Source organism: Schistosoma mansoni, chromosome W, assembly GCF_000237925.1.
Source record: "Schistosoma mansoni strain Puerto Rico chromosome W, complete genome".
NCBI classification, from domain to species: Eukaryota; Metazoa; Platyhelminthes; class Trematoda; order Strigeidida; family Schistosomatidae; genus Schistosoma; species Schistosoma mansoni.
In genome coordinates this window covers 54,813,950-54,841,457 of record NC_031502.1, presented here as the reverse complement: position 1 = coordinate 54,841,457, position 27,508 = coordinate 54,813,950, and the positions used below count along the sequence as shown (strand labels likewise).

Here is a 27,508-nt window from a genome sequence, read left to right as displayed (position 1 = left end):
ATGCGTAATTTACAATCAAAACTGTAAATTAACTCAGCGAAAAACAATATCACTGTCCTTTTTAAATCACCCTTTAAACTAACTGAGAGCAGACTACTTGGCAAAATGTTGACGCTATTATTCATTTGCTCATTAATAACTCGTAAAACAATTTTTCAATTACTAAAACTTAGTCTAATTGCCTAGTATATATTGTTTAGTGAACTTTTAAGGCGCTTGAGTCTCTTCAGGCGTTACAAAGATGATAGGTGGGATATTTATCTATAACCACAAAGGGGAAGTTTTAATATCAAGAATATTTCGCGACGATGTCTCAAGAAATGCTGCGGACGCTTTTCGAGTCAATGTTATTCACGCGCGACAACAGGTTCGCTCACCCATAAGCATAGTAGCAAGGACAAGCTTCTTTCATGTCAAAAGAGCAAACATCTGGATATGTGCTGTTGCTCGTCGTAACGTTAATGCTGCTATGGTCTTTCAGCTGTTGCACGCTCTTCTGAACCTGATGAAGGATTACTTTGGTAGAGTTACAGAGGAAAATATAAAAAATAACTTCGTCTTAATATACGAAATTCTTGATGGTAAGTTGACTTTTTCCCTGATTATTGTCACAGAGGTGATTGATTATGGATATGGACAGAACACAGATACAGGAATTTTAAAATCCCTTATTACTCAGGCTGGGACACGCACTGCCAGTAAAGAGGAGACTGCTCAAATAACAAATCAAGTTACTGGTCAGATTGGATGGCGCCGTGAAGGTATAAAATACAGAAGGAATGAACTGTTTCTGGATATCATGGAGTCGGTCAATCTTCTCATGTCACCGCAAGGTACTGTAGACACCATATTTCTTCCCCGTTTATTTTGTGCTTTAGTCTAGAAAAAAATATGTTGATAACAAAAAACTAAAACCTGTTTTTTTCATGGTCTGTCGTTTATTTCGTAAAAGCTTGCAGATAGTGACTCTGACATCTGATAGGATTAACATCTTCCCGTCCCAACAGGCTACGAAAATTCTGATTGCTAACACTTGTTTCACAAGAAAAAAGAGAAACTGGTCTCATGGACGCGTTGTAAACCTTCATTTTCCCGGAAAGTGACCAAACTAGTTGACTACCTAACATGAATAACCAAATATGGTCCTATCTATTAAACTTTGAGTCGCATTTTGTGTGGGGGCTCTCCAATTCAAAGTTGGTGTGGTATGATTCGTACCTGCAACCTAATGATCAAAAGTTGATTCCTCTAAACTGTTATCCTTCAGCTCCACAAAAACTTCCACCCATCATGGCGTCAACGTATCATACTATACCCATTTCCTAATCTCATGTACTTCTGTTGACCTTTTTTGATATACTTCTCCCGTTGTCATTATTGTTTCTAATTCCTTATTTTCTTGTTGGTTCCTCATTATTGTGTTGGAGTGAAGTGTGACAACTCAGATTGACATATACTTATGCCGGGTCTTTTGTTGCTTCTTACTGTGTATTATGTGGGAAAATTGGAGTTTTTAAAAGCCAGCAATTGAAAGTTTTCAATTTCACAGTTTACAGTTCATTTATATGTTCATACATGAAGTGCCCGAATCGAGTCATAGATGTATCACTAACTTGATTTTGTTACCAGATGTGACCCAGAAAGAATTTCATTGGCGGTCATGTTTGAGTCCTCTTCTTTACTTTGTTTGTTTTGACTGTGAAATCTCAAATTGCAACTTCAATTAGTCATAACGTAGAACCTGATACGTTTGTACATTGGTTCAAGCTGCAATATCCCGTTAGTATAGATATAAAATTATCGGACTAATTCCTAGAACAATAGAAGTAGTAACAATATGAGCAGTAATTAAGAAGATTAATCATCAGAGATTCGATTCTAGAAAGTATAAATTGGTGATATAAAAACAGGACGTTACGAGGATTTCAGAAGCTCGCAATTCGGGAGAAGACAAACAAGAAAATTACAACTTATTAAAAGCAAATCAGTTAAACTGAAATTCTATTACGGTAAATTATTCAGTGTGGATACTTCACGGAGTTTAAATACATTTTTACGGGATTTTGTGTTATTAAATGCTCAGTGTAAACATTCTTATCATTTTTTTCACTGATATGTAGTCGATAAACAGTATATTTTGGTAAATCATACTGGGTTAACATCTGAAAGCTTCTACCAAACCTCACCGTAGTTAATGGGGCATGGTAAAAAAGTGGATAGTAGTTTTTTCACAGTATTGATATCGTAATAGCGGATTATTACCACGGTTCACGAAAGTATCAGTTTGAACGACGGAAAAGTATATAGTTCCTTTCCTTTTTAAGTATTTTGATCCTGTTCATCTTTTATATCATCATGTTTTGTATGAAAGTTTTCATGGGCCTAACGTTGGACAGTTTTGAAAACTACTAGAACCGATAATTCGTGTGTTCATTTCTTATTGGGCTAAGGATCTAGATTTCAACTTGATCATTCTTCTCCCATTTATTTAGTTTTTTTTTCTCCTAGTAATTGTGAGAAAAACACAGTTGATTTGCATCTGTGTCATTTATTCCTGTGTTTTCGTTAAGTATGGTGAAGACTGGGTGGTGTAATCAATCAGGTTATTCATTGAATCACAGCCTCAAACCTACATCCGATTAATTTTGTTGGTTATCAAGTTATAATAAATGTGAATTCTAAATCATCACATAAATCACGTAATTATTAAAATGTACTGCATATTATCTAACACTCGTCCCTATTGTTCCTCTGTGCAGTTGCTACTGGAAGGTAACTTTGGGGCTCAGTTGTTTGACCATTTTTAGTGGTTGATTTGTATCCCACCTAAGTGTACATCTCTTAATGATGTCATTTAACCGTCTGAAGTAATATCAATTTTTCAACGTATTTTTGTGTTAGCTTCAAAATATGATTAATCCTTATTTATTAAGAATATATTCGACTCACTGATTTGACCAGTGTGATAAGTCAACCAAAATAGTAAAAGTTTATCATCATCAAATTTTTTTATCAGGACAAGTTTTATCTGCACATGTGGCAGGTCGAGTGATCATGAAGTCTTACTTAAGTGGTATGCCAGAATGTAAATTTGGTTTTAATGACAAAGTCAGTTTGGAAAATAAACAACGATCTACAGCTGGTACAGAAGACAGGTAAATTGCTTTTACCATTCGTTTAATTTAGAATTTACATTTTGAACTTTTAGGCATTAATAATACCAAATATATATTTAGCATTCATTTCTTGATAGTTCATGAAAAAATATATATATATGATATGGGCTTTAAAAGTAATCGCTAGAAAGCCATGAACCTAAGCTTAGCCTTACCGTTCTTCAACCGGCCTGCCTGGCATGGTAGGACCTTGAGGAACGATTATGCCAATTAGTATAGTCTGATTAGGTCATCACGACAGGCAAGCCCTACCACCACCTCAAGGTAGCAGCAACTGACTGATTGATTAACAGGAAGCGACTGTTAACCAGCTTGGTAACTTGTTCCGTTGTCAGTTCGTGAATGAAATTGAGTCTACCAAAAAAGTGTTATCAAAATCATGTATTCTAGGAACCATATTATCAATTTATTCAGCAACTTCTTCGTGACTAGAACAATCATCGTATACGTTTACTTTCTTCCTAAAATTACGCTGATGACCACTGCTTTATTCCTCATAATCGAATTCACCTTGATTTTTCTATTTATCCATTGTGTTCTCTCTAATTGATTTCAGTAGTGGAGGTATTGCAATAGATGACTGTCAATTTCATCAATGTGTTAAATTGGGTCGATTCGAAACTGAACATACAATCTCTTTTATCCCACCCGACGGTGAATTCGAGTTGATGCGTTATAGAACTACTAAGGTAATTAATATGATGCAAATCATTTATTGTATATGCGTTTACGTATTCGGGTCTGAGCTATACCTTAAACGTGAAATATAATTATATTATCAGTCAGTTTTAAATACCGAATTAGATGTTATGGATTGCGAACCTACAACCTGTTGGTTGAATTTCAGGTTCTTGAATCACATGAGGTTGTTACATCGTTAACATCCTATTGTTAAGCATGATGTTCAGTCCTTAATATGATAATGTTTTATTCACAAAGTTTGTTTACCTAGTTTATTCTCACTCTGAATTATCTTAACTGAAAACCATCTGAATGAGGAAAGTAAATCAACATACTCAGGATAAAATGAATTCTTTGTTTTATTTCTAGTTTTCTCATCAGCTGCAAACGCCTCTAAAATTACAAAGAGTAATATAATTAGAAACAAGGATTGAACATACTTTAATTAGCGAATTCGAAATGGACGTTTGAAACGGAGGTGAAAATCTTAATGAATAGAAGAAGATACAATAAATAGGAATAAACATAGTTATGATTGCCGTGTATTTTTGTGCTGAAGAAAATCCACAAAAACACAACTAATCTTATAAAGTGAGGGGAAGCTACTAACCATAATAATAATAATAATAATAACAAAGGATGACATAATCACAATAGAATAAGTGATTATTATAATCAATCAGCATAGGTGAAGTCATGATCAAATGATTGTGTAAAGTCAATCAGATTATATATCACATAATTATTATGACAAGGAGAAACTTATCACATTTTCCTTCTGTGCACATAAGTTAGGTACGAGTGAGATTAAGATTAGTTGTCCGTTAATTGTTTTAAATAGTTTAGAAATATCGACGCTCTGTTCATTATTTATTAAGACCCCAGTGATTGTTTATATGTAAACCTTACTACCTTCCAAACAGGTTTCCTGGAACATATTCAGAAATTTGACAGAAGCTTTTGTTAGTTACCCCCGCCCCTCATTTTATATAACTAGTTGTAATTTTGTAAGTGTCCTTCAACACGGAGATAATCATTAATCGTGTTTATTAAAGTGTCTTTTGCCTCCATTTCAAACATCCAGTTCAAATTCGCTAAGTAAAGTATGTTAAAGCCTTGTTTCCAATCAGATTACTCTTTGTAACTGTAGGGGTGTTTGCAGCTAATGAGAAGCCCAGAAATAAAAAGAATCATTTGTTTTTTTGTCCTTACTTACTTACTTACTCACTTACGCCTGTTACTCCCAATGGAGCATAGGCCGCCGACCACCATTCTCCAACCCACTCTGTCCTGGGCCTTCTTTTCTAGTTCTATCCATTTTTTGTTCATTCTTCTCATATCTGTCTCTATTCCTCGGCTTAATGTATTCTTTGGTCTTCCTCTTCTCCTTTGGCCTTGAGGATTCCATGTGAGGGTTTGTCTTGTGATGCAGTTGGGTGATTTCCTCAAAGTGTGCCCAATCATTGCTTTATTCATATTTATCAAGAGATCAATTTGCATGAAATTAAGATTACCTATATCAAGCTTATACATCACTTCAGTTTCATTCAACAATAAATTGATAATAAGTTCGTATACTTGGAATGAGAACGATATTTGAAACACAAATAAACTGAATTTTTGATAAAAGAAATAAACATTTAATAGTACGATTCAAATAAGTCAATTACCGGTTAGATAAATCGTTTGTAATTGAATCAGTGTTCGAACTATACTATCTTACAGTTTTACCACTTTTCATCTCTGTTCTCTAGCATTCCAACCAACTGCTGTAGTGTTTTGATAACCAAAGGTAAATACTCTTGACCATGACAGTGTTGAAGAGTAAATCTAGGAAACTTCCTGTTCTGTTTCGCAGCTCAAGTGAACCCAGAAAAAAAGAGTAAAATTTTAAATAGAAAGTAAATTAGACTTAACAGAGAAGACATTATGCGGTGATTACCCACAAACTTACATCACTCAATCCGATCACTTTACTTTAGAACACTTCGTCCTCTCCAACCAGATGCCCCCAAATGCCCTGGTACGGCCGAGAGTGGGGAGAGTCCGCTTTCCCTCTCGAAATGCTCTCACATGGCCAGCGAATATATAGCCTCTACCAGGGAAGTCCTACTCACTGCCTTCTCGTGGCGGGGGTGTTGTTCACGAAATTGAGAGGACGAAAAGCGAATGTCCGGCGCTTTAACGGGGTTGGTGGATATAGAGGCTCCGGGTGTGGGCCCCTAAGAAAACCACCTGCTTCAGTTCGGGCACCTGAGCAGTATCACAGCCCTCACACAAATCAAATGAGATTTGTGAGGCGCATATGTATCTGGTGCCTCCTTGTACCAATATTTATGTGTTTAAATAAATAAATAAATAAACTCCAACCAGACTTAGACCCTGTGTTTATTTTTAATTGAACACAAAAATTGGTACAAGGGGACACCAAATATATATGCACTACACAATAACAACCCGGTTGCAAAGAGAGGAAATGGAAGGTGATTATAATAAAAGAGCAATAATGAACAGAAATTAGTGTATGAGCGTGAAATAATAATAATAGTAATAATAACAATAGGAGAAGCAGTTCACTTACGATAAATACAATCAGAAAACTTCTTTCGGTTAAAGAAAATACGTTCACTTTTATGACGAAAGTAAAGGAAAGTTACAGCAGGATCGCCACTGACTACTATTCTGAACCATCTCTGATAACGTCTCTAGCCACTGCGTTGCGCCATCTGTAGGACCCCAAAATAGAGAGTCGCGAAGGATCAACATAAGCCAGTCCTGTACAGCTTTCTTTTATATCACGACACCATGTCATACACGGACCACCTCTGCCTTTTCCAACCGGTCCCGGCGTCGAAAAGCAGTACACAGTGTGAAATTTGCTAGGATGACATTCGTAGGACATATCCAAGCCACCGAAGTCGATGTTTCAAGCTAGTGACACCTGTTGAATTACCGTTACTCTGCCGCTCCTAAGCCCGGGTAAAGGAGGAGGGTTGGGTATGAGGTAGCGACCCCAGTTCGTAGAAAACTAACTCGCTGAAAAAACGCTAACCAGAAAAATAATTCAAATCATTTAAACTCTTCCCTGGGAGTTAGAAGGTCTTCACTTAGAGGAGTTATAACGCCTCATGGTGAAAGCCGAGTTCCTTCGGAAGTATGACGCCCATTCTGACATCCAGAGCAACCATTGATTTCGGTACATGGAATGTCCGTACAATGTGGGACACCGGGGGAGTAATCCAAGTTGCTGCAGAAATGAAAGGATACAACATGGAGGTGCTTGTAATCAGTGAAACACATTGGATGCAGGTGGGGCAATAAAGACTAGCTTCCGAGGAGCTGCTGTTATACTCCGACCATGAAGAAGAAAGTGCTTCATATACACAAGAAGTTGCAATAATGCTGTCTAAACAAGCACAAAATGCACTTATTGGATGGGAATCTCATGGACCAAGGATCATCAAAGCCTCTTTCAAAACAAAGAGAGAGGGCATTACAATGAACGTCATCCAATGCTATGCGCCTACCGACGATTACAATGAAGACGTTAAAGATCAACTCTACGATATGCTGCAGTCAATCGTTGAAAAATGTCCAACAGAGGACTTGACCATTCTGATAGGAGACCTAAATGCCAAGGTTGGAATGGACAACACTGGATACGAAGACGTCATGGGACGACATGGACTGGAAGAAAGGAACGAAAGATTTGCAAACCTATGTGTCTTCAATAAACTGGTCATAGGCGGCACCATATTACCACACAAACGCATACACATAGCCACATGGATTTCACCGGATCTCACTACACAGAACCAAATCGACCACATCTGCATCATTACAAAGTTCAGAAGAACGATGAAGGACGTGAGAATCAGGAGAGGAGCTGATATAGCCAGGATGAAACTGAAACTCAAGAAGCACTGGAAAACGGGGCGGACAACATCACAAAAGTTTAATACGGTGTCGTGATATGAAAACTATAAGACTGTCATTTGTCAATTCATAATTTTCATTGGACAGACTACATACATTGAGATTTAGTTGCTCTATGTGGGTGTTGTTTTTTGTTTGCTTCCAGAGTAAATAATTGTAAATAAGAACTTGAAGAAAAAAAGTATAATCTGTTTTTTTGTTGCTTTGTCACCCTCCCCCCCCCAAAAAAAAACAACAATGCTATTTTAGGAGATCAGTTTACCATTTCGTATAATACCATTAGTTCGTGAACTTGGTAAAACTAAAATGGATGTAAAAGTTATATTAAAAGCTAATTTTCGTCCTAATTTATTTGCACAAAAAATTGAAGTTCATATACCAACTCCAATGAATACAAGTGGTGTACAAGTTGTTTGTATGAAAGGTAGAGCAAAATATAAAGCAGCTGAAAATGCTATTATATGGAAGTAAGTTTATTGATTAGTTTAAATACTTTTGATTTTTAGTAATATTGTTATGAATTTTAATTTCGTCTATATATTCAAATGGTCGACATGGAAAGTCCACCTAGGGGATTTGGAAAACCCTGATTCCAAACCAATGGTGCACATGGGCTCCAGTATCCTGAAGGAACAAATAGCGTATGAATCAATCGTTGGTCACCGGCTACCATGGGACTGCATCTCCTTACGATGCTCCACTGTTTTGTGGGTTAGACCTTTAAGTCGAAGTCTCCGGGTGTGATCCCTTAAGAAAACCACCTGCTCCAGTTTAGGCACCTGAGCGGTATCACAGCCCTCACACAAATCAAATGAGATTTGTGTGGCGCATACATTTCTGGTACCCCTTTGTACCAATATTTATCTGTTCAAATGAATAAATAAAATATATTCACATTAAAATAACTTGGTCGTAAAAATTGCTTATCACTAATACTCTCTATATCAATCAGACTAATGATCTATTTAAACAATAACATAAATGATCTGAATTCGTATGCTTATTAGTCGACCCGTGTTGCTTTGTTTATCTCCAGTGACCAATTAGAACAAAACCAACCGATTTACCTTTCATCATTGTGTTATTACCATAATTTGAATAGTTGAGATCATGAGTCAATCGAAGCTGTACCACCATGGAAAACCTGGAAGCACTGGATGGCCGTTTCGTTCTATTATGGGACTTTTCAGCAGTGCGCATCCACGATCCCGCCTAGAGAGATTTGAACCCAGGACCTATCAGTCTCGCGCGCGAGCGCTTAACCTCTAGACCACTGAGCCGGCTGGCATTCAGCTGTGTTAATGTCCAACTTCAACCGATCCACGAAATTGAGCGACACATCCACCAATGTCTTCAGTGAGTTACTATCTCACAACATATCTGGTTGAACTCCACTGGTCACTGCCTTTCACTAGAACTTCAGGAAATACCTCATGAGCATTAAAAAATATGTCTTAAAGCCTGAGTATATGATCTTATTCATGGTTGTTGCATTAAATTATGTCACTATGTTCAAACTCTAGTTAAGTAAGTACCTGCTCAATAGTCTTAATTAATAGTTATAGATATTGGTTGATATAGGGTGAAATCATTATTTAGATTTATTTATTTGAACATATAAATATTAGCATAAATCGATACCAAAATAAATACGTGATGCCATATGAATAAGTGATTGAAATTATGAAGAGATAGAGGAAGTAGAATGAGAATATGATTAAAAAAAGGTGAATAAATGAGTAAAAATAAATTAACGAGAATAGAATGTGCTGACAAATAGAGTTCAGTTTACGAAAATACGACGAGAAAGAATACTTACTTGCTTACGCCTGTTACTCCCAATGGAGCATAGGCCGCCGATCAACATTCTCCAATCCACTCTGTCCTGGGTCTTCCTTTCTAGTTCTATCGAATTTTTGTTCATTCTTCTCATGTCTGTCTCAGTTTCTCGGCGTAATGTGTTATATGATATTCCTCTTCTCCTTTGACCTTCAGGATTCCATGTGAGGGTTTGTCTTGTGACGCAGTTGGGTGATTTCCTCAAAGTGTGCCCGATCCACTTCCAGCGCCTCATTCTGATTTCTTCCTCCGCTGGAATCCAGTTTGTTATCTCTCACAGTAACTTGTTGCTGATCCGAAGTATGTTGCGTAGACAACCGTTAATAAACACTCCGCTTGTAGCTCCTCTGGGGGCTACTGCCGGTCCCAAGCCCCGGTAAAGGAGGAGGGTTGGGCATGGGGTTAGCGACCTCATCCCGTAGAAAACCAACTCGCTAAAAAACGACGAGAAAGAATCGTTCCAGTTAAAAGAGTTCCTCTCACTGTTATAAGGAATGTATGAGAAAATTACAATAAGATAGTCATTGATTTCTATTCTGATCTATATCTAATAACATCTCGAACCTCTGAGTTACATTGTCTTTGAGGACCCGAACCAGGGAATTGTGATGGACAAATAGATGAAATTCCTATATAGATTTCTTCCATCCCTCATTGCTATGCCATGAATTAATCACCTCTTTTTTTCCAACCAGTCTTATCGTTGATAAATAAAACATGATGTGGAAGTCTCTGGGACGACATAAATATCACATGTTGAAGCACCCATAGATGGTGTTTTAAGATATTTACATCAATTGAATTGTCATTTACCTACCTACACACATATTTCTGAACCTCTTTTTACTAACATGGTGTTGCCACTGGATATCAGCAATCCTTCTGAGACAACAGTGAACGAACTCAGAGAGTTGCTTAAAATCCTTGACTCGGAGAGACTAGAGCTCACAAACTTAGAGCAAGACTGTTCTTACAGATGCATTGTAGACCCGACCTTCTACAGCTAAACTCACATCACGATGGCGCCAAAGATGACTCGAATTGGCATAAGCCTCTCTGGTTTTGACTATACGTGAGTTGATCTCATCTCTCACTTAACAACCAGCAATTACTCAGCTACCCATATACACGAACGTCTCTACTACTTCTAACTGTTGACTACCCAGAGTGTGTGCAGTATCAAGGTCCTGTCAGTCTTGTAAAAGTACTTTGCAATTCGAATGTGCAAAGTACGTACCATAACTACGGATATTGATTGCCAACTGATTAAGTGAGGATTAAATGGTTTGAATATCATCACACCGTAAGACTATCTTCTGCGCACCTAGAATCGAAAAGGCTTTCTCCAAGTAACAAATTCACACTACCATCATTTACTTTCATCAGATCAGTCCCCGAAATTTCATCCAATCGCAATTAACCCCAGTTGCCTTCATTCTCTCATCTTGTGTATTCTGTTAGGAAAATATCTGTAATGTTTATATTAAGTAATTTCATTAGATTCAACATATAAAGAAGTATGGCATAACCTGATAAAAAGGGAGATGTCACATGTAAATTTCATGATTAGTTACAGTTACCTTACTCGGATAACTTCAGATCTCATCCGATTAGTCAACACCGATAATGATCGAATTTTGAATAAATTTCTTTGGCAGACTCACTTAAATGTCATGTTCCTTAGAGGATGGACAAGGAGCCGTAGTAACGAGAGTTATAACTTCTAATGTATATTTATATTTTGTTTAGGATTAGACGAATATCTGGTATGAAAGATTGTCAATTATCTGCGGAAATTGAATTGTTACAAGCTTCAGATAAACAAAGACGTTGGATGCGTCCACCAATTTCTATGAATTTCGAGGTTGGTTTATCATTTTTCATGTCACTATTATTATAATCCTTATTTATAATAACTTTTCTTAAGTAACGTTTCTTATAGATCTGATCATTCAGTACTTATTATTACAACAAAAAGTGACATTGTAAGCAAAGATGGATAGTGGCTAGCAGTGTTATTTAGGACGCGCGTTTCGTCCCATTCGGGACTCGTCAGCTGGATGTACCTGCATCTCATAGTTGATGTTCACTCTGGGACTAGAACCCAGTACCTTTCGCTTCAAACGCCATCACTTTATCCACTCACCTACTGAGTCCAGATAGCCACTTGTTTGTGCAATGGATTGAACTTTAAATTCACTCAGTATCGTTTATTTATGTGTAACACTCAGTATGGTCTATACACAAGTATGGATATGAACGTGTGTATGTATACTTACTTATTCACATCCCTTTCATGATTGTAAAAACTCAGTTACTTATTAGTCACTCAGTTGATTATTTCTGCCACTCTAGTTGATGTGCATTTCTTCATGTCTCTTATCATTAGCCATATTCTCAATGTTTGGTCTTGCTCATTCATAATTGCTACTACAATTATTTTGACCGTTGTTATGCAGTTACATCCAGCTGATGATTCTCAAATAAGACGAAACGTGCGTCCTGAATTCCACTGCTAGCCACCGTCTACCTTTGCTTCTAATGTCTGTTATTGTCCCACTGATTTTACCTTGTCATACCGATATAGAGTAGGAAATCGGACTAAAACAACTTGGTCCCAAGGTCTACGCTGATTATGTGTGATCGACAACAATTGTTGGAAACTATAGAACATATTAGCATTAGAAGACAGGTTTAGTTAGATGATGATGTGGAATGGTGACTTAGTTGTTTAAACATTTGGTTTTCAGTCAGTAGATTGGAGTTTCGGGCGACTCTCTCCGCCCTTACTCTATCTAATTCAGTTTAGTTTGTGGGATAATATCACTAGACCTCATATAACTAAAGTGCGATTCAAAGATTGATATTTAAATCTGTACCTTGGCAAATGAATAAATCATATCTAATAAATTTGGGATCGTTATCATTGTCGTCATCATCCGTGTATGTATAACGATTATCTAGGGTTAAGTGATTAAAAACGTCCTCGTCTGTAAGTCTCTAGACTCGCGATCTGAGCCCATAATGATGGAGTTATAATAATGTTAACGAAATGAATATCTTATTTAGTTCGTATATATTCTGCCGGTGCATCCCGTTAATAACAACATGCATATAAAAAGCTGAATACAAAAGTATTTTGATGGGGTTTTGTTCTCTGAGCTGGATGGTTTGATCGTAGAGCTGCCATCCTCCTGAACGACATCATCAGCACAAGCTTCGGGTAGAAGTAAAGTGTTTGAATTTCTCCACATGTGATTCACAGCTTGTCCTGTGCACCTCAATGTTGATTGGTTCTTATTGACCTTAAATCTGTCAGAAGGACAATGAAAGCTCTACGACCAAACCATCCAGGTCAGAGAACAAAACTCCATTAAAATCACTCACCTGAGCTACAAATCTTCTCCACCATCACAAAAGTATTTAAAGAACATATATTTCAGACATTCATTCATACAGACGAATGATAAGAGACATGAAGAAATGCACATCAACTAGAGTGGCAGAAATAATCAACTGAGTGACTAATAAGTAACTGAGTTTTTACAATCATGAAAGGGATGTGAATAAGTAAGTATACATACACACGTTCATATCCATACTTGTGTATAGACCATACTGAGTGTTACACATAAATAATTGGCAAAGTCAAACATATAGATGATATAGGATAAATAAAAGACTGGAATAATTTATGTGGTAGGTCCTGGATTCGAATCTTGCGAGTCAGGATCGTGAATGCGCACTGCTGAGGAGTCCGATAAGAGGACGAAACGGCCATCCAGTGCTTTCAGGTTTTCGATGGTGGTCTAGCTTCAATTGACTCATGATTTCAATCGTGTAGATGTGTGCAATGTTAAATGGGAACAAAGTAAGTGAGCACAAATGTTAAGTTGTTGATTTTATTGATTTTTGTATAAATTCTGATTAGTTTTGAAAATGTTTGGTACTCATCAATTATATATACCTTCATGCTCTCCCCTTTCCCCCAAAAAATTAGGTACCCTTTGCACCATCTGGATTTAAAGTTCGCTTTTTAAAAGTATTTGAATCTAAATTAAATTATTCAGATCATGATGTAGTCAAATGGGTCCGGTATATTGGTAAAAGTGGTTTATATGAAACAAGATGTTAAAGAGACAATCTTCATTTCAACAAATCAACTTCTTTGTTTAAATGAATGATTATATAACTGGTTTGTTTTATTCAAAATTTGCGACCAATTCAATCATATTTGTGTATTACCGGCACACGTACAAACACAAAATCTGGCATAATAACCAACTATGCATAGTGTTCATTCAATCCAAATGTTTATCTTTCTTTCTTCTTTTGTTCATCTCATGAAGATCTTCAATTGACTTATCACCCTTAAATTTGTTTACTATACATATGTGTGTAATGATAGGTCTACAATGACATAAAAGGAATAATGAATACAATATAATAATAATAAGAAGAATAATTTATTTGTGCATTTCTATGTTTGATCCCGTGTTTATTATGATTCAGTTATTCTTTTTGAATCGACAACTGAATCTCTATGTTAATGTGGTATGGCAACTCGAACTGATGTACGTACGTACGAAGTTCTACGTTGTGTCTGACTGATTCTTACAACAACAACAACAACAAAAAAAGTGTTCTGGTGTACCTGTTTTTCTTTCCCACTTTCTAAAATCAATAATTCATTGTTTAATCAATTATTCTATCCTAATCATTCCATCTATTTATGATTTATGCTTTGTACCATTTCATTCCTATAAAACTTACCTATCTCTGTCCTTCATTGTTTCACTCTGTATTTTCTGTTTTAGTAATTACTACTACTAATACTACTTATACTACTACTAGTACTACTACCAATACTACCAATACTTACTAGTACTACTACTAATACTATTACTCATACTACTACTACTCATACTACTACCACTACTACTACTACTCATACCGCTTACAATTCATTAGAAATCTTAAGTAATATGTATTTACATTTTGTTTTCACTCTTGTGATTTTTATTGTTTGTTTGTTTTTCTTAACAACACTATCTCTCCCTCTCCATTCTCTTTATCTAATTATATTTAGCATTTTATTAGTTATCACATCATATATATACTACTGATTAACCAAAATAAATTAACAGTAGTATCTTATTACTATTATGATTATTATTTCATTTTGTATGCTAGTGATTTAATTTAATTTGATTTTAATGTGTTGAAATAACCCTTTTTTAAACTTGATCTTATAGGTATGTTTTATGAAGTATGAAGTATGTAGTAAGTTGAACAGAAGCTTTAAATACGGATTTTCTACTGACTGGTACTCGTCAACAATGTTATCTGAAACGAGTGAACTGACGTCACTTATTGACACTTTTAGGCTACAAGTTTAAGTCCTGCTTCATTTACTTCGGTTTGGGCAGTTGGGTAATATCACTAACCCCCTTCCCCGCACGCACATGTGAATTGCAACTCGTAGGAAAGTACGCGAATCTGTACTTGGTGAGGGAGTTAAATAACTATTCGAAATGTTATGACTGATCTATTCCGGTTGGGAATAACTCTAACCGTTCATCCAACGCTGTGCTTTCGGTGCACTGAAACTTTTCACTCCATCTGACAACTGTTAAAACTTCGACATCACGTCTCGCTACACATTACTTATAGACATCCTTATGAGCGGCGTCCGCCACACTACTACGGAAACTCGCAATATCGTGTGTTGATCAAAATTTCATGGTTAACCTGAGTAAGATACTGCAAATGAAAGATACACAGAAGCATATAAAAGGTTTAGATGGTACTTTTGTAAAACAGGATACGAAACATTTTGAGAGTAACTGTAGTATGGTAGTCTCATACAGAACGAAACCTATATCCTGGATTACACTACTAGCTAAAGCCTTTATGTATAGTAGAAATTTTGAGATACAAGCTATATCTGGAGATCTAATCTAGGCATATGTAAGCAAGCTGACAATAAGGAAAATTCAGTTCAGAATGGGAAAGCACAAACACAGGAATAGTCATTATCAAAATAGGGTGTAAGAATATTTAACAAAATGGGTTTATGTTACTAACAAACATTGAGTAGTGCAAATACAAAACATATGTTCCAACCTCATGGGTTTATAATTTTGTATATAATAATGTGATTTTATATAAAACGGTCAACTAACTGCTGTGTTTATATACATTCTCAAACTGAACATCAGATGTTAAGTTCCCCACTTGAGATAAAGTATAATTAACATAATACTGAAATAAAGATGATGGATGTATCTCATTAAATTGAAATTCACATAACATTTTGTTCAGCATCCAACGTTCTAATTGGTCATAGGCTTCTGGTTCAATTTCTAGTGAGAATTAATTAGCAAAGAAATGTGGATGTTTCATAAGATATGGTATGATAGTAATCGATGGTTAGAGACCTTGAATGACATGGCTCAAAATCGTTTGCAACGGCGAAGGTGCATCCACTCTTTGTGTTCGACCAAATTCTAATCTTCTGAATTCTTCATGTCCCTATCCTTTTTCTCTTTCCAAATTTATCTCACTGGATTATACTCCTTCAATAACATCTTCAAACCCTTATCTTTCACATAATACTTATACTCTTACTACTTCTACCAATATGGGATTTGATGAATCGACAACTGCATCTCTGTGTTAATGTGTTATGGCAACTCGAACTGATGTACGTACGTACGAAGTTCTACGTTGTGACTGACTGACATTAGATATGGTAAATGTTGTTTAGCAAACATACATATACCATTACGATAATTGTTTGTTGAACAACGCGATACCATCACAGTTAAACACGTGATATACACCGGGAATTCGAGGAGTTTGCAGATTATTATTAATGATGGCAAAATATTGTTCATCTGGAGTAATGCACTGTCGCATAATTTTTCATGGTTTTATAAAAAATTTAATAAGGTTAATGCTGTCTCATTATACACCATATAGTTCACAAATTCTCGTCTTAATGCCAAATAAGATGAACGCATTCTTCATTTGGTATAAACTATATAATTCTTATCACTATGTATACAACATAAACTATATGGATGATAAATTATTTGAAGTAACCGTAATGCTCTATGGAAATGACGGTAAATAGTTATGATCAGAATGAAGGTTTTTGGAAATTGTAGTAATTAAATAGTTGGATTCATGAGTTGATTTAAACTAAACCACGATGGGAAACCTAGAAGCACTGGACGTCCGTTTTATCCTGAGATAGGTGTACTCAGTAGCGCACATACACGATTCCGCATGCTGGACTCGAACTCAAGACCTTCAGTTTCGCGGGCGAACGCCTAAGCTCTTGGCCACTGAGATGTCATCCAACTGTGTTAATATCTAACTTCAATCGATCCATGAATGGTTGCACAACCACTCATCCATTGTCTAATGAAGTTACCTGAACTGCTGAGGAGTCCCATATGAAGACGAAACATTCGTCTAGTCCTTCTGGGTTTTCAACGGTGGTCTATCTTACATCGACTCAATAATTCAACTATTGAAATTACTACAATTTTCACAAACTCTCTTTCGGCTAATTGTTAGTTTAAATCAATCCAAATCCTATTACTCCCAAGCTTAGATTTTCGATTTAAATCATCTGCATTGTAAAAAATGAGTTGTCTATCCTCAGTCAGTCAGTCAGCTACAAAGTAGGACTAGCCACAAATATGCATCGATTCAAGCTGTCATACCTCATTAGAACAACAAGTTCAACACCGAATTCATAAAAGTAGTTAATTTACTGGTGGTAATATATAAATAAAATATTGTATATAAGAATATAGTGCAGGAAGAAAGACAAATATGAAGCAATTTTAATCTCACGGTTTAAGGGAAGACAAAAATTGTGTACACCTACGCCATTGTCATCGATTATAAGCCATGTCACATAAAGTTCCCAACCATTGGTTACGACAGTCGTGAGGACCCCAATCAAGTAGTCTGCATCCATCAATATGGTTTAGATTAGAAGTTAGTGACCATATGGATTGACTCCATGTTTTGGTTCAATATTCGGTTGAATTACCAATTGTAGCTTAATTATCCGTCCCGCTCTTCGCCGATGACATTATAATTTGGAGATCCAAATACAGCATGTCAGACAGAATAGTATTACAGTATGATCTCAACTCATTGGTGGCATGGATGGACGGGTGGTCACTGGAAGTGAGTCCTAACAACAGTGTGGTGGTTCAATAAAATAACTATGATGATCCTTATTACGACACAATAAATGGATTCGTGTTGCACGAGGTAAGAACCTATTAATATCTGAGGGTCATTACTATGCAATCATCTCAAAACAACCAGCCACTGCAAGGTTGCTGCTGCAAAAGGCTATAAGGTATCATGGTCTCTTCGTAGATTAGATTTTTATACCCGACCACATTTCGAATATGGAATTCAGGCAGCGAGTCTCGTGTCAAATATGAGGCGGATATGCTGGGTTCAGTCCATCGCCGAAGGACTAAATTTGTGAAAGGTCTTTCTGACCTAACTTATGAAGACAGGCTGGGAGACGTCAACTTATTTCCGTTATCTTACCGTAGAATGCAGGGTGATCTAACACTGGCCTATCGTATCCTGAAAGATGACGTTGGCATTAATATGTCTTATCTTTTCCTTCCGTCATTTGAGAGGACATTCGATGAAAGTTCAAAAACCGAGATGTCTGTGTATGTAGTTTCGTTTTTTCAATAAGTGGTGGACTACTGTAATTCTCTGCCAGAAGACGTAATATCGGCACCTTCTGTCGATATATTCAAAACGAGATGTGACCTCCCTGGTTTTACGAACCACAAAGATTAATATAAGTCAATAGACCTCCTGACCTTACTACTGAAGACTGAAGTAAGAAATAATTCTACTTTTATCAACGAACACTCTTAGCCCTCTACTTGGAAGCATCGGTGATTCTGTTACTAGATACGGAAGCAAGTTGAACGCAAACTTTTATTCTGTCTACAACCATTCGAACCTTTTAGCCTACTGACCTTGACGGCTAATTTAGTGGATGCGTTACATAACATGTCTTATGATATAGATGACTCACTCTACAGGTTAGGTCTCCCGTAAAATGATATTTCTTTTACAGCCGTCAAAGATGCGTTCTAGGGGAAAATGCGATGATAAGAATGTGTAAATCTAAAGTGTTTTTACATGGATTGGGAGGTGTTGGAATAGAAATCGGTATATTATCTTATTAATAATTGTATCGCAAACAGCTAAAAGTCTAATTCTGGCTGGAGTCGGGGAACTTATAATTCAGGACCAATCTTTATGCTGCGAACAGGATTTAGGGACTCAATTTTGCGTGGATCAATGTAGTGTTAAAGCTTCAAAAACCAGGTAAACATTGTGACTGATAGTTCTAATTTTTCTTGGTTTCATTTGTTTTCGAAAATTAACGGTGAAACTCATGGCACTTGAATCCACCAACACATGATACTCTTGAACTTAGTGACCTGATTCTTTCGATAGCGATTAAAATAGCACTTATTGTAAATTGTGGCGGACCAAAATAAATACTAAGTCAAAAATGTCAATAACGTTATTAAGTCCGAAAGGTAATATAATAATTTACAAGTTATCAATTATTGGCACAACTAAAAGTCAAGGGACGTTACCTAAATCCTCTTGCTGGTGTGTGTTCTGTTGAGTTTGGTACTAGAATTTTATTTATTTTATTTAAACACATGAATATTGGTACAAGGAAGCACCAGATATATATGCGCCTCACAAATCTCATTCGATTTGTGTGACGGCTGTGATACTGTCCAGGTGCCCAGACTGAAGCAGGTAGTTTTCTTAGGGGGCCACACCCGGAGCCTTTGACCTAATGGTCTGATCCACAAAGCAGTGGAGCGTCGTAAGGAGATGCAGTCTCATGGTAGCCAGTGACCAACAGTTGGTTCATTCGCCATTCGTTCCTTCAGGATACTGGAGCCCATGTGCACCATTGGTTTGGAATTAGGGTTTTCCAACTCCCCCAGGTGGATCCTCCACATCCACCAACCCGGTTAAAGCGCCGGACATTCGCTTTTCGTCCTCTCACTTTCGTAAACAACACCCCCGCCACGAGAAGGCAGTGAGTAGGACTTCCTTGGGAGAGGCTATATATTCGCATGGCCATATGAGAGCTTTTGGAGAGGGAGAGCGGACTCTCCCCACTCTCGGCCGTACCAGGGCATTTGGGGGCCTTGGTACCAGAATCCACAATTATAGATAATTAATAATCTCAAATGAGGCTCATATGACTCCAGTAGTATAACCGAGCGTAGAATGTAATGGGAATGGTACAACAGTTTATAAATATAGATGATAGTTATTTAATAATTGTGGATTCTGGTACCAAACTCAATAGAACACGCATCAGCCAACAGATTTAAGTAACGTCCCTTGACTTTTATTTTTGTTCATAATTTATAAGTTGTAAATTATTATATTACCTTTTGGATGTAATAACTTTATTGCCATTGTTGAGTTAGTATTTATTTTGGTCTACCACGTGTGTATTAATTCGTATGTAGGTCTACAAGATAACACTATGGAATAACATTCCAGAAGCCATATGCTTATAACAAGTTCTTATAAAACTTTGTGATAAATCTGACTGTCATGCATACACCTCTAGTAAAATAAATCACTTGACAGTTACCTTCTAAAGAGTTATAAAAGAACAAGTCCACATTGTTTTTCACGAAATACACAGTTTTTACAGGGTTGGGTGAAAACGCCGTTTTTGCGTTCATATCTCAGTCAACATATTTTAGGAATCAATATTAGTTGTTAAGCCGAGTGCATAATCAAACTCTGGGTTCAAATCACATAATAGAGTGAATGCAAAACGGGAACAAATGTCTATAATTAGTTCGGTGCCCCCAAATGCCCTGGTACGGCCGAGAGTGGGGAGAGTCCGCTCTCCCTCTCCAAAAGCTCTCATATGGCCATGCGAATATATAGCCTCTGCCAGGGAAGTCCTACTCACTGCCTTCTCGTGGCGGGGGTGTTGTTTACGAAAGTGAGAGGACGAAAAGCGAATGTCCGGCGCTTTAACCGGGTTGGTGGACACGGAGGGTCCACCTAGGGGAGTTGGAAAACCCTAATTCCAAACCAATGGTGCACATGGGCTCCAGTATCCTGAAGGAACGAATGGCGGACGAACCTGTCATTGGTCAACAGCTACCATGGGACTGCATCTCCTCACGATGCTCCACTGCCTTGTGGATCAGACCTTTTGGTCAAAGGCTCGGGGTGTGGCCCCCTAAGAAAACCACCTGCTTCGGTTTGGGCACCCGGGCAGTATCACAGCCCACACACACAAGTAGTGTGGCGCATATGTACCTGGTGCCCTTTTGTACCAATATATATGTGTTTAAATAAATAAATAAATTAGTTCTTCTAAACACAGAATTCGAGAAAAAGAAGTGGCAAATAGACTCTTGACCTCCATGTTTTTATTTTCCTCATTCAAAGTGAACTATATGCCAGCTAAAATATCCAAATAGACTAGTACTTTGAGCTTTAGTTTTAATGCTTTATTTACTGTGAAATTTCTATAGTTTGTCACTAATAAGACCTAATGAGACGGTGTCTCGGTTTCTAAGGCGCTCGGTTCAGTCACTAAGCCGCAAGTTCAAAGCTCGCTCCACGTATTTTGGTTTAGGCGATCAAATAGTATCATGAACCCTTACACATAAAGTGTGGTTTGAAGTCAAATACACGAATCTGCACCTGGTTAATTACAAACAAGTGGTCATTAATGTTTATCATTTTATTTGTCTCATTATCTTAAATATTTGACTTTATAGTAGATTCGAAGTCTGCTTCATTGACCAGTGTTGCTTTCTTTTATTTCTGCTTATTTTCTTTTCAAACGTTCAGAGCTGAAGCAAGTCTTGATCGTCTAACAGCTTTAAATCCCTATGTTCGTATCACTTTAAAAACGGGAAATGTGACGGATATTCGTTGCCCTCTTTCTGATCCTGCTAATAAGACTATCCTAAAGCCATTAGTTGACGAAGGATCATCTACAAAAGTCGACGTAAGATTTTTGGTTTTATTTTTTCCACATAAAAAACTGTAAAATTGGTTACGAAAAACCCTTTCTTCATGCTTTACTATTTTATGGTGGTATTTCGTACACATTCCTTTTGTCAAGACTAATTTGTACTCCATCAGTCACCTTGGAAAACGTTGTAGGGTTTCAATCACTGAGGCAGAGTTTAAGAAGTTCCAAACTCGGACAGAATAGCTAATTTACGCCCAGTTTTTAATGCTACCTTAGCTGGTGTCAGTTTTTTTTATCTGTATGACATATTTTGGTGCCTGTCCGTACCGACAGTTATGTGTTTCAAATGAATTAAGAAGCTTAGTCATTGTCTATATAATTTAAATTAACTGTAAATTTGCTACTAAAATAATCAGTTTCACCAATTTCTTTCCTAGTGTTTGGTACTCACGAAATGTTCGCTTCAACAAGCTACATTATTGGATCTATTCTGTAGAGCACATGATATTAAAGTGAGTTAACTGTTATACCTTATTGCTTTTTCCGTAGTTACCAATAAATTTCTTGCTTGTCATTGTATTTTAACACCATCTACACAGAGTTTTAAGTCATAATGATGGAGTATAAGCAATCGCTCTTCAGTATCCTCTAGTCACGCTTCTAGGTTGATATTGCTTTCAATGCTAATAGTCTCTGATTCATGCTCCTCTAAAAATATCCTTCCAAAGTCAAGGTGTAGTCAGTCAATAAGGGTCGATCGGCTGCAACCCGTAACAAAACTTGAGTTAATCTTGTGCATACACGGTCGTCTGTGCCTCGCTAGATTCAAAGAAGCTGAAACTAACAAACCACCTACAGGTTGACTAAGAGATGGAAATATGAACAGTGATAGGTAACAATAAACTCGTAGATGATGATAAAATATTAATTAATTTTCAAACGAGGTGACTTAAATAGTGAGAGGATTACTTTGAAGAACAGTTCAAATAGCATCTAGCTACTCTAATTACGTTTTACTTATCAACAACGTAGATGGGAGGTTGACATCACACCCATACTTTTCAGCGTAGTTGAAATAATCACAATTGAGAGGCTATAGCTTTCTTAAAGGTATTCGAAGATGATGGTCCAGTTGTACCATTTAGGTTGACTGAAATTTTAACCAGAGTTTGGTAGCTGGATTTGATTTTATCAGACTGGCGACTGATTGTTATATGTTTACCATAGTCAGTTAGTTTATTTTATTGTATCGGAAGGTAAGCTTTTCATCGTTATAATCTAAACCCGAATTGTTTACGATGAATTTCAATCTAAAATTTGCTTCCAATTATTTTCAATTCTGCTTTACTTTCTTTCCCAGTTTATCTATACAGATATATATGGTGTATTCGGAAATTTGTTTTGTGATTTTGGCTCTGATTTTACTGTTTTAACACAAGATGATGAACCCTGTAGAGAATTTTTTATTGGAAAAATTGAGAAGGTACTTGTGTAACAATAAAAGAGTAGATGTTAGCATAAATATGCATTATTCTAAGTACTTATATGTTGTTTGTGATATAAATTACTAATTTCTAGTAACACATTCGTTTTCTTGTATTTCAAGAACTGACAATGATTCGTGCTCATGAATATTTCAGTGCTCCCAAATGCCGTGGTACGGCCGACAGTGGGGAGAGTCCACTCTCCCTCTCAAAATACTCTCATATGGCCACGCGTATATAGCCTCTCCCAGGGAAATCTTACTCACTGCCTTCTCGCATCAGACATGTTGTTTATGAAATTGAGAGGACGAAAAGCGAATGTCAGACGCTTTAACCGGGTTGGTGGACACGGAAAGTCCACCTAGGAAAGTTGGAAAACCCTGATTCCAAACCAATGGTGCACATGTGTTCCAGTACCCTGAGGGAACAAATGACGTATAAATCAATTGTTGGTGACCGGCTACCATGTGACTGTATCTCCTTACGATGCTCCACTGCCTTATGGGTCAGATCTTTAGGTCAAAGGCTCCGGGTGTAGCCTCCTTAGAAAACCACCTGTTTCGGTTTGGGCATCTGAGCAGTATCACAGCCCTCGCACAAATCAAATGAAATTTGTGCGGTGCATATATAGCTGGTGCCCCTTTGTACCAATATTTATGTGTTTAAATAAATGAATACATAGTGACTTACTCATGCACGTAAAGTACAATAAAAATTTTCTTTAACACCTTACCTGTTGAAACCTAATTAAAAACAGTGACAAAGCTTAAAAAGTTGTTCGCTTACTTACTATAGAAAGTGTGTTTAATTAACTGACTAGCCTTATTTTATTCAATTCTAGTTCTGTTGAATATCTGCTTCAAAATATGTTCCATAGTTTAATAGTTTCACGTTCGAACGACATACCAACTTTATTGAAATTCTTGAAAGCCATAGTTAAACAGTATAATTTCTCATCGAAATCAGTTCTTTCCAGTAAAATGAACAGAAACGAGCTCGAAGACGGTGAAGATTTAAATATCATGAGCTTACTAAATATCTTGCTAATACATATTTTCATTATTATTCTTAACTACTTAATACTAAAGTTAGTAATAGAAATGAACGAACTAAAACGAAAAAGGAATGGGTTTCGTCATTTTGTACGGTAAATTGTAAATATTAAAGCCGATGAACTCGTCGAACAACTAAAAGGCTCTGAACTCCATTTTTTTCAAGGATCAAGGGTTTACAGTTTTTGACAGTTCAGAACTAGGATGAAATAGCTGCTCAATGTTTCTTGCTTTTCACTGGTTTCCTATCTGACGTCATCCGTAATTCGCACCTTCTTCAAATTGAACTAATCTCCGAAATCCACTCAAGTAAACATAGACATATATTCATTATATTCTTGTTATTTAGATAAACGATGAAGAGTTATTGATCACAGTTCTTGGCAACCATCGTCATCACCTCGAAAATAATGATGTAATTCGATTCACTGAACTTAAAAATGTACCAATGCTCAATGAAAGAGAATTTCCTATCCGAGGTATGTAGTGTTCTGAGACTTTTCATTACGTTTTATCATTAAATGCTAATTAAGAATATATTGTTTGGTATTCTGAAGATTCTAGTTCCATCTTTTAATAAAGGAAGCTAATCAACCACTTGACATTTCGTCATTTATTTATTATTTATTTATTTAAACACATACATATTGGTACAAAGGGCACCAGATACATATGCGCCACACAAAATAATGAGAGTGGGAGGAGAAAGGGGGAAGATGCGTATATATAAAAGAAGAAAAAAGGGATGAAAAAAGAGTAATGTTTGGGGGGAACTGAAATGTACAACCAGAAGAACTCTCTCAGTTAAGAAAGTTATAGCCACTCTTTATGAAGAAAGTAAAAGGTTACAGCAGGCTCGCCACTGGCTTCTATTCTGAGCCATATCTGATAACGTCTCTAGCCACTGTGTTGCACCATCTCTCAGACCCCAGCCAGGGAGTCGTGAAGGACCAACAGAAGCTAGCCCTTTGCACTTTTCTTTCATACCACGACACCATGTCATACACTGACCTCCTCTCCGCTTTTTCCAACCAGTCCCAGAGTCGGCAAATAATGCACGACGTGGAATTCCCTGGGACGACATTCGTAGAACATGTCCAAGCCACCGAAGTCGATGTTTCAAGATGGTGACACCAATTGAATTATCGTCTCTGAGCCCGAACACACAATGCCGAACTTCTGCATTACTAACATGGTGTTGCCACTGGATGTCAGCAATCCTTCGGAGACAACGATGATCCTCAACTCGGAGAGGCCAGATTTCACAAGCATAGAGCAAAACTGCTCTCACCGACGCGTTGTAGATCCTACCTTTTACAGCCAGACTAACATCACGAAGGCGCCAAAGATGGCCCAGATTGGCATAAGCCGCTCTGGCTTTCACTATACGTGCATCGATCTCATCACCACATGTTTCTAAACGGTTATCTATCATAGATAATTACTTTTAATTCCTCTCCTGTTTTTTTATTCTCCATTCATTATAGTAAAGTCGCCTTCAGAGTTGATTATCACAACGTCTATAAAAGATATCCAGTTTCCTTATTCAGATGGTGGTTTTGTGCTTCAAGTTAAAAAGCCACAAGTACACACTTTTGTAAGTTAATTTATCTTAGCCTTATCTATTTTTTATTGTTGAAATATTATACCACTTATTATGTTAAAGCGCATAGGAAAGTTCACCATCTCACTCAAACAGCCATGTTGTGGTTGTATGTTTTTACCTTTTCTCACACGAACTTCCTTTGAACATCAGCTACCATGAAGATCCTGACATTACTCCAATGTCTTACAAATTGAATCTTTAGACCAAAGTCTCCAAAGCGTTCTCATAATTATCTTTCTTCCGGTCACCCTGATATTATCATAACCATAACATCAACCATGAAAATTAAGATTGTAGTATATTTTGCAGTGCTCTATTTATTAGGGTGGATGTTAAATTCTCAACTTCCCAGGTAGAAATCAATTGTAAGATCATACATTAAGTTAAGGTTATCTTTGTTCGATTGACTCCCAGTGCCCTTTCACTCGTATTAAATAATTCATCATAGTTTTTTACGAATACCGTAGTACGACCGAAGGTGGGGAGAGTCCACTCTCCCTTTCGAAATGCTCTCATATGGCCAGGGAAATTTTCCTCACTGCCTTCTTAGGGTGAAGTTGTTGTTTAAGGAATTTAAAGGAAGAAAAGCAAATGTTCAGCTCTTAAATCGGGTTTATGGGTACGGAAATTCAACCTAAGTGAGTTTGAAAACCCTGATTCCAAACCAATGATGTACATGGGCTCCAGGATCTTGAGAGAACAAATGGCTTATGAACTCATTGTTGGTCACAGGTTACCATAGGACCTCATCTCCCGACATTACCCCACTGTCTTGTGCATTAGACCTGTAGGTCAGGGGCTCGGGTTGTTGCCTCTTAAGGGAACTACCTGTTTTGGTTTGGGGACGCAGACAGTATCCGAGCCCACAAACAAAAATTGAATGATAACTAATTTGTCTGGCACATATACATTTCGGCACCCCTTTTTGTAAGAATGTTTATGCGTCTAGTTGAAGTAAAATAAATGTGTACCATATAAACGTATCCTATCACTGGACTAAATAACACACTCGCTAGTTAATCTTTGTCGTTGTATGATTTGTAAAAAAGAAATTATTCTACCGATCAGTTGCATAACATGTTTACTAAATAGGTTTACATACACTTGACTACCATCCGACTGCCTAAACTGTGGTAAGGGGGGTCAGGTTTCAGACTTTCAGACAAATAAATGAGCCTTTATTTATTTATTTATTTAGACACATAAATATTGGTACAAAGGGGCACCAGATATATATGCGCCGCACAAATCTCATTTGGTTTGTGTGAGGGCTATGATGCTGCCCGGTTGCCCAAACCGAAACAGGTAGTTTTCTTAGGGGACCACACCCGGAGCCTTCGACCTAAAGGCCTGATCCACAAGGTTGTGGGGCATCGTGAGGAGATGCAGTCTCATGGTAGCCGGTGATCAATGATTGATTCATACGCCATTTGTTCCCTCAGGATACTGGAACCCATGTACACCATTGGTGTGGAATCAGGGTTTTCCAAATCCCATAGGTAGACTCGCCGTGTCCACCAGCCCGGTTAATGCACCGGACATTCTCTTTTCGTCCTCTCAATTTCGTAAACAACAGTAATGCCATGAAAAGGCAGTGATTAGGACTTCCCTGACAGAGGCTTTATACGCGTGTCCATGTGAGAGCATTCGGAGAGGGAGAGCGGACTGTCCCTAATCTC

The 27,508-nt window shown here is 37.2% G+C and overlaps 2 protein-coding genes across 2 annotated transcripts in view; both read left to right on the top strand.

Annotated features, from left to right (window-relative positions):
• Window positions 1-231: 231 nt before the first annotated feature.
• Smp_026540 (putative clathrin coat associated protein ap-50) overlaps window positions 232-27,508 on the top strand; it is a gene marked incomplete at its 3' end in the record, with an annotated part of 57,677 nt that continues 30,400 nt past the window's right edge. Inside the window, exons 1-11 of the mRNA XM_018790192.1 lie at window positions 232-581; window positions 615-833; window positions 3,017-3,156; window positions 3,734-3,865; window positions 8,043-8,260; window positions 18,772-18,866; window positions 18,902-19,025; window positions 21,561-21,720; window positions 23,048-23,170; window positions 24,573-24,702; window positions 25,711-25,820. Of these exons, the coding sequence (XP_018655560.1) occupies window positions 470-581; window positions 615-833; window positions 3,017-3,156; window positions 3,734-3,865; window positions 8,043-8,260; window positions 18,772-18,866; window positions 18,902-19,025; window positions 21,561-21,720; window positions 23,048-23,170; window positions 24,573-24,702; window positions 25,711-25,820 (1,563 nt within the window). The 5' untranslated portion in view covers window positions 232-469. The remainder of the gene's footprint in view (window positions 582-614; window positions 834-3,016; window positions 3,157-3,733; window positions 3,866-8,042; window positions 8,261-18,771; window positions 18,867-18,901; window positions 19,026-21,560; window positions 21,721-23,047; window positions 23,171-24,572; window positions 24,703-25,710; window positions 25,821-27,508) is intronic.
• On the top strand, window positions 11,358-11,532 carry Smp_187700 (putative clathrin coat associated protein ap-50; the record flags this gene model as incomplete). The annotated part of the gene is made up of 1 exon (XM_018790193.1): window positions 11,358-11,532. A coding segment is annotated over one exon (175 nt), but the record flags the coding sequence as incomplete, so codon positions are not given.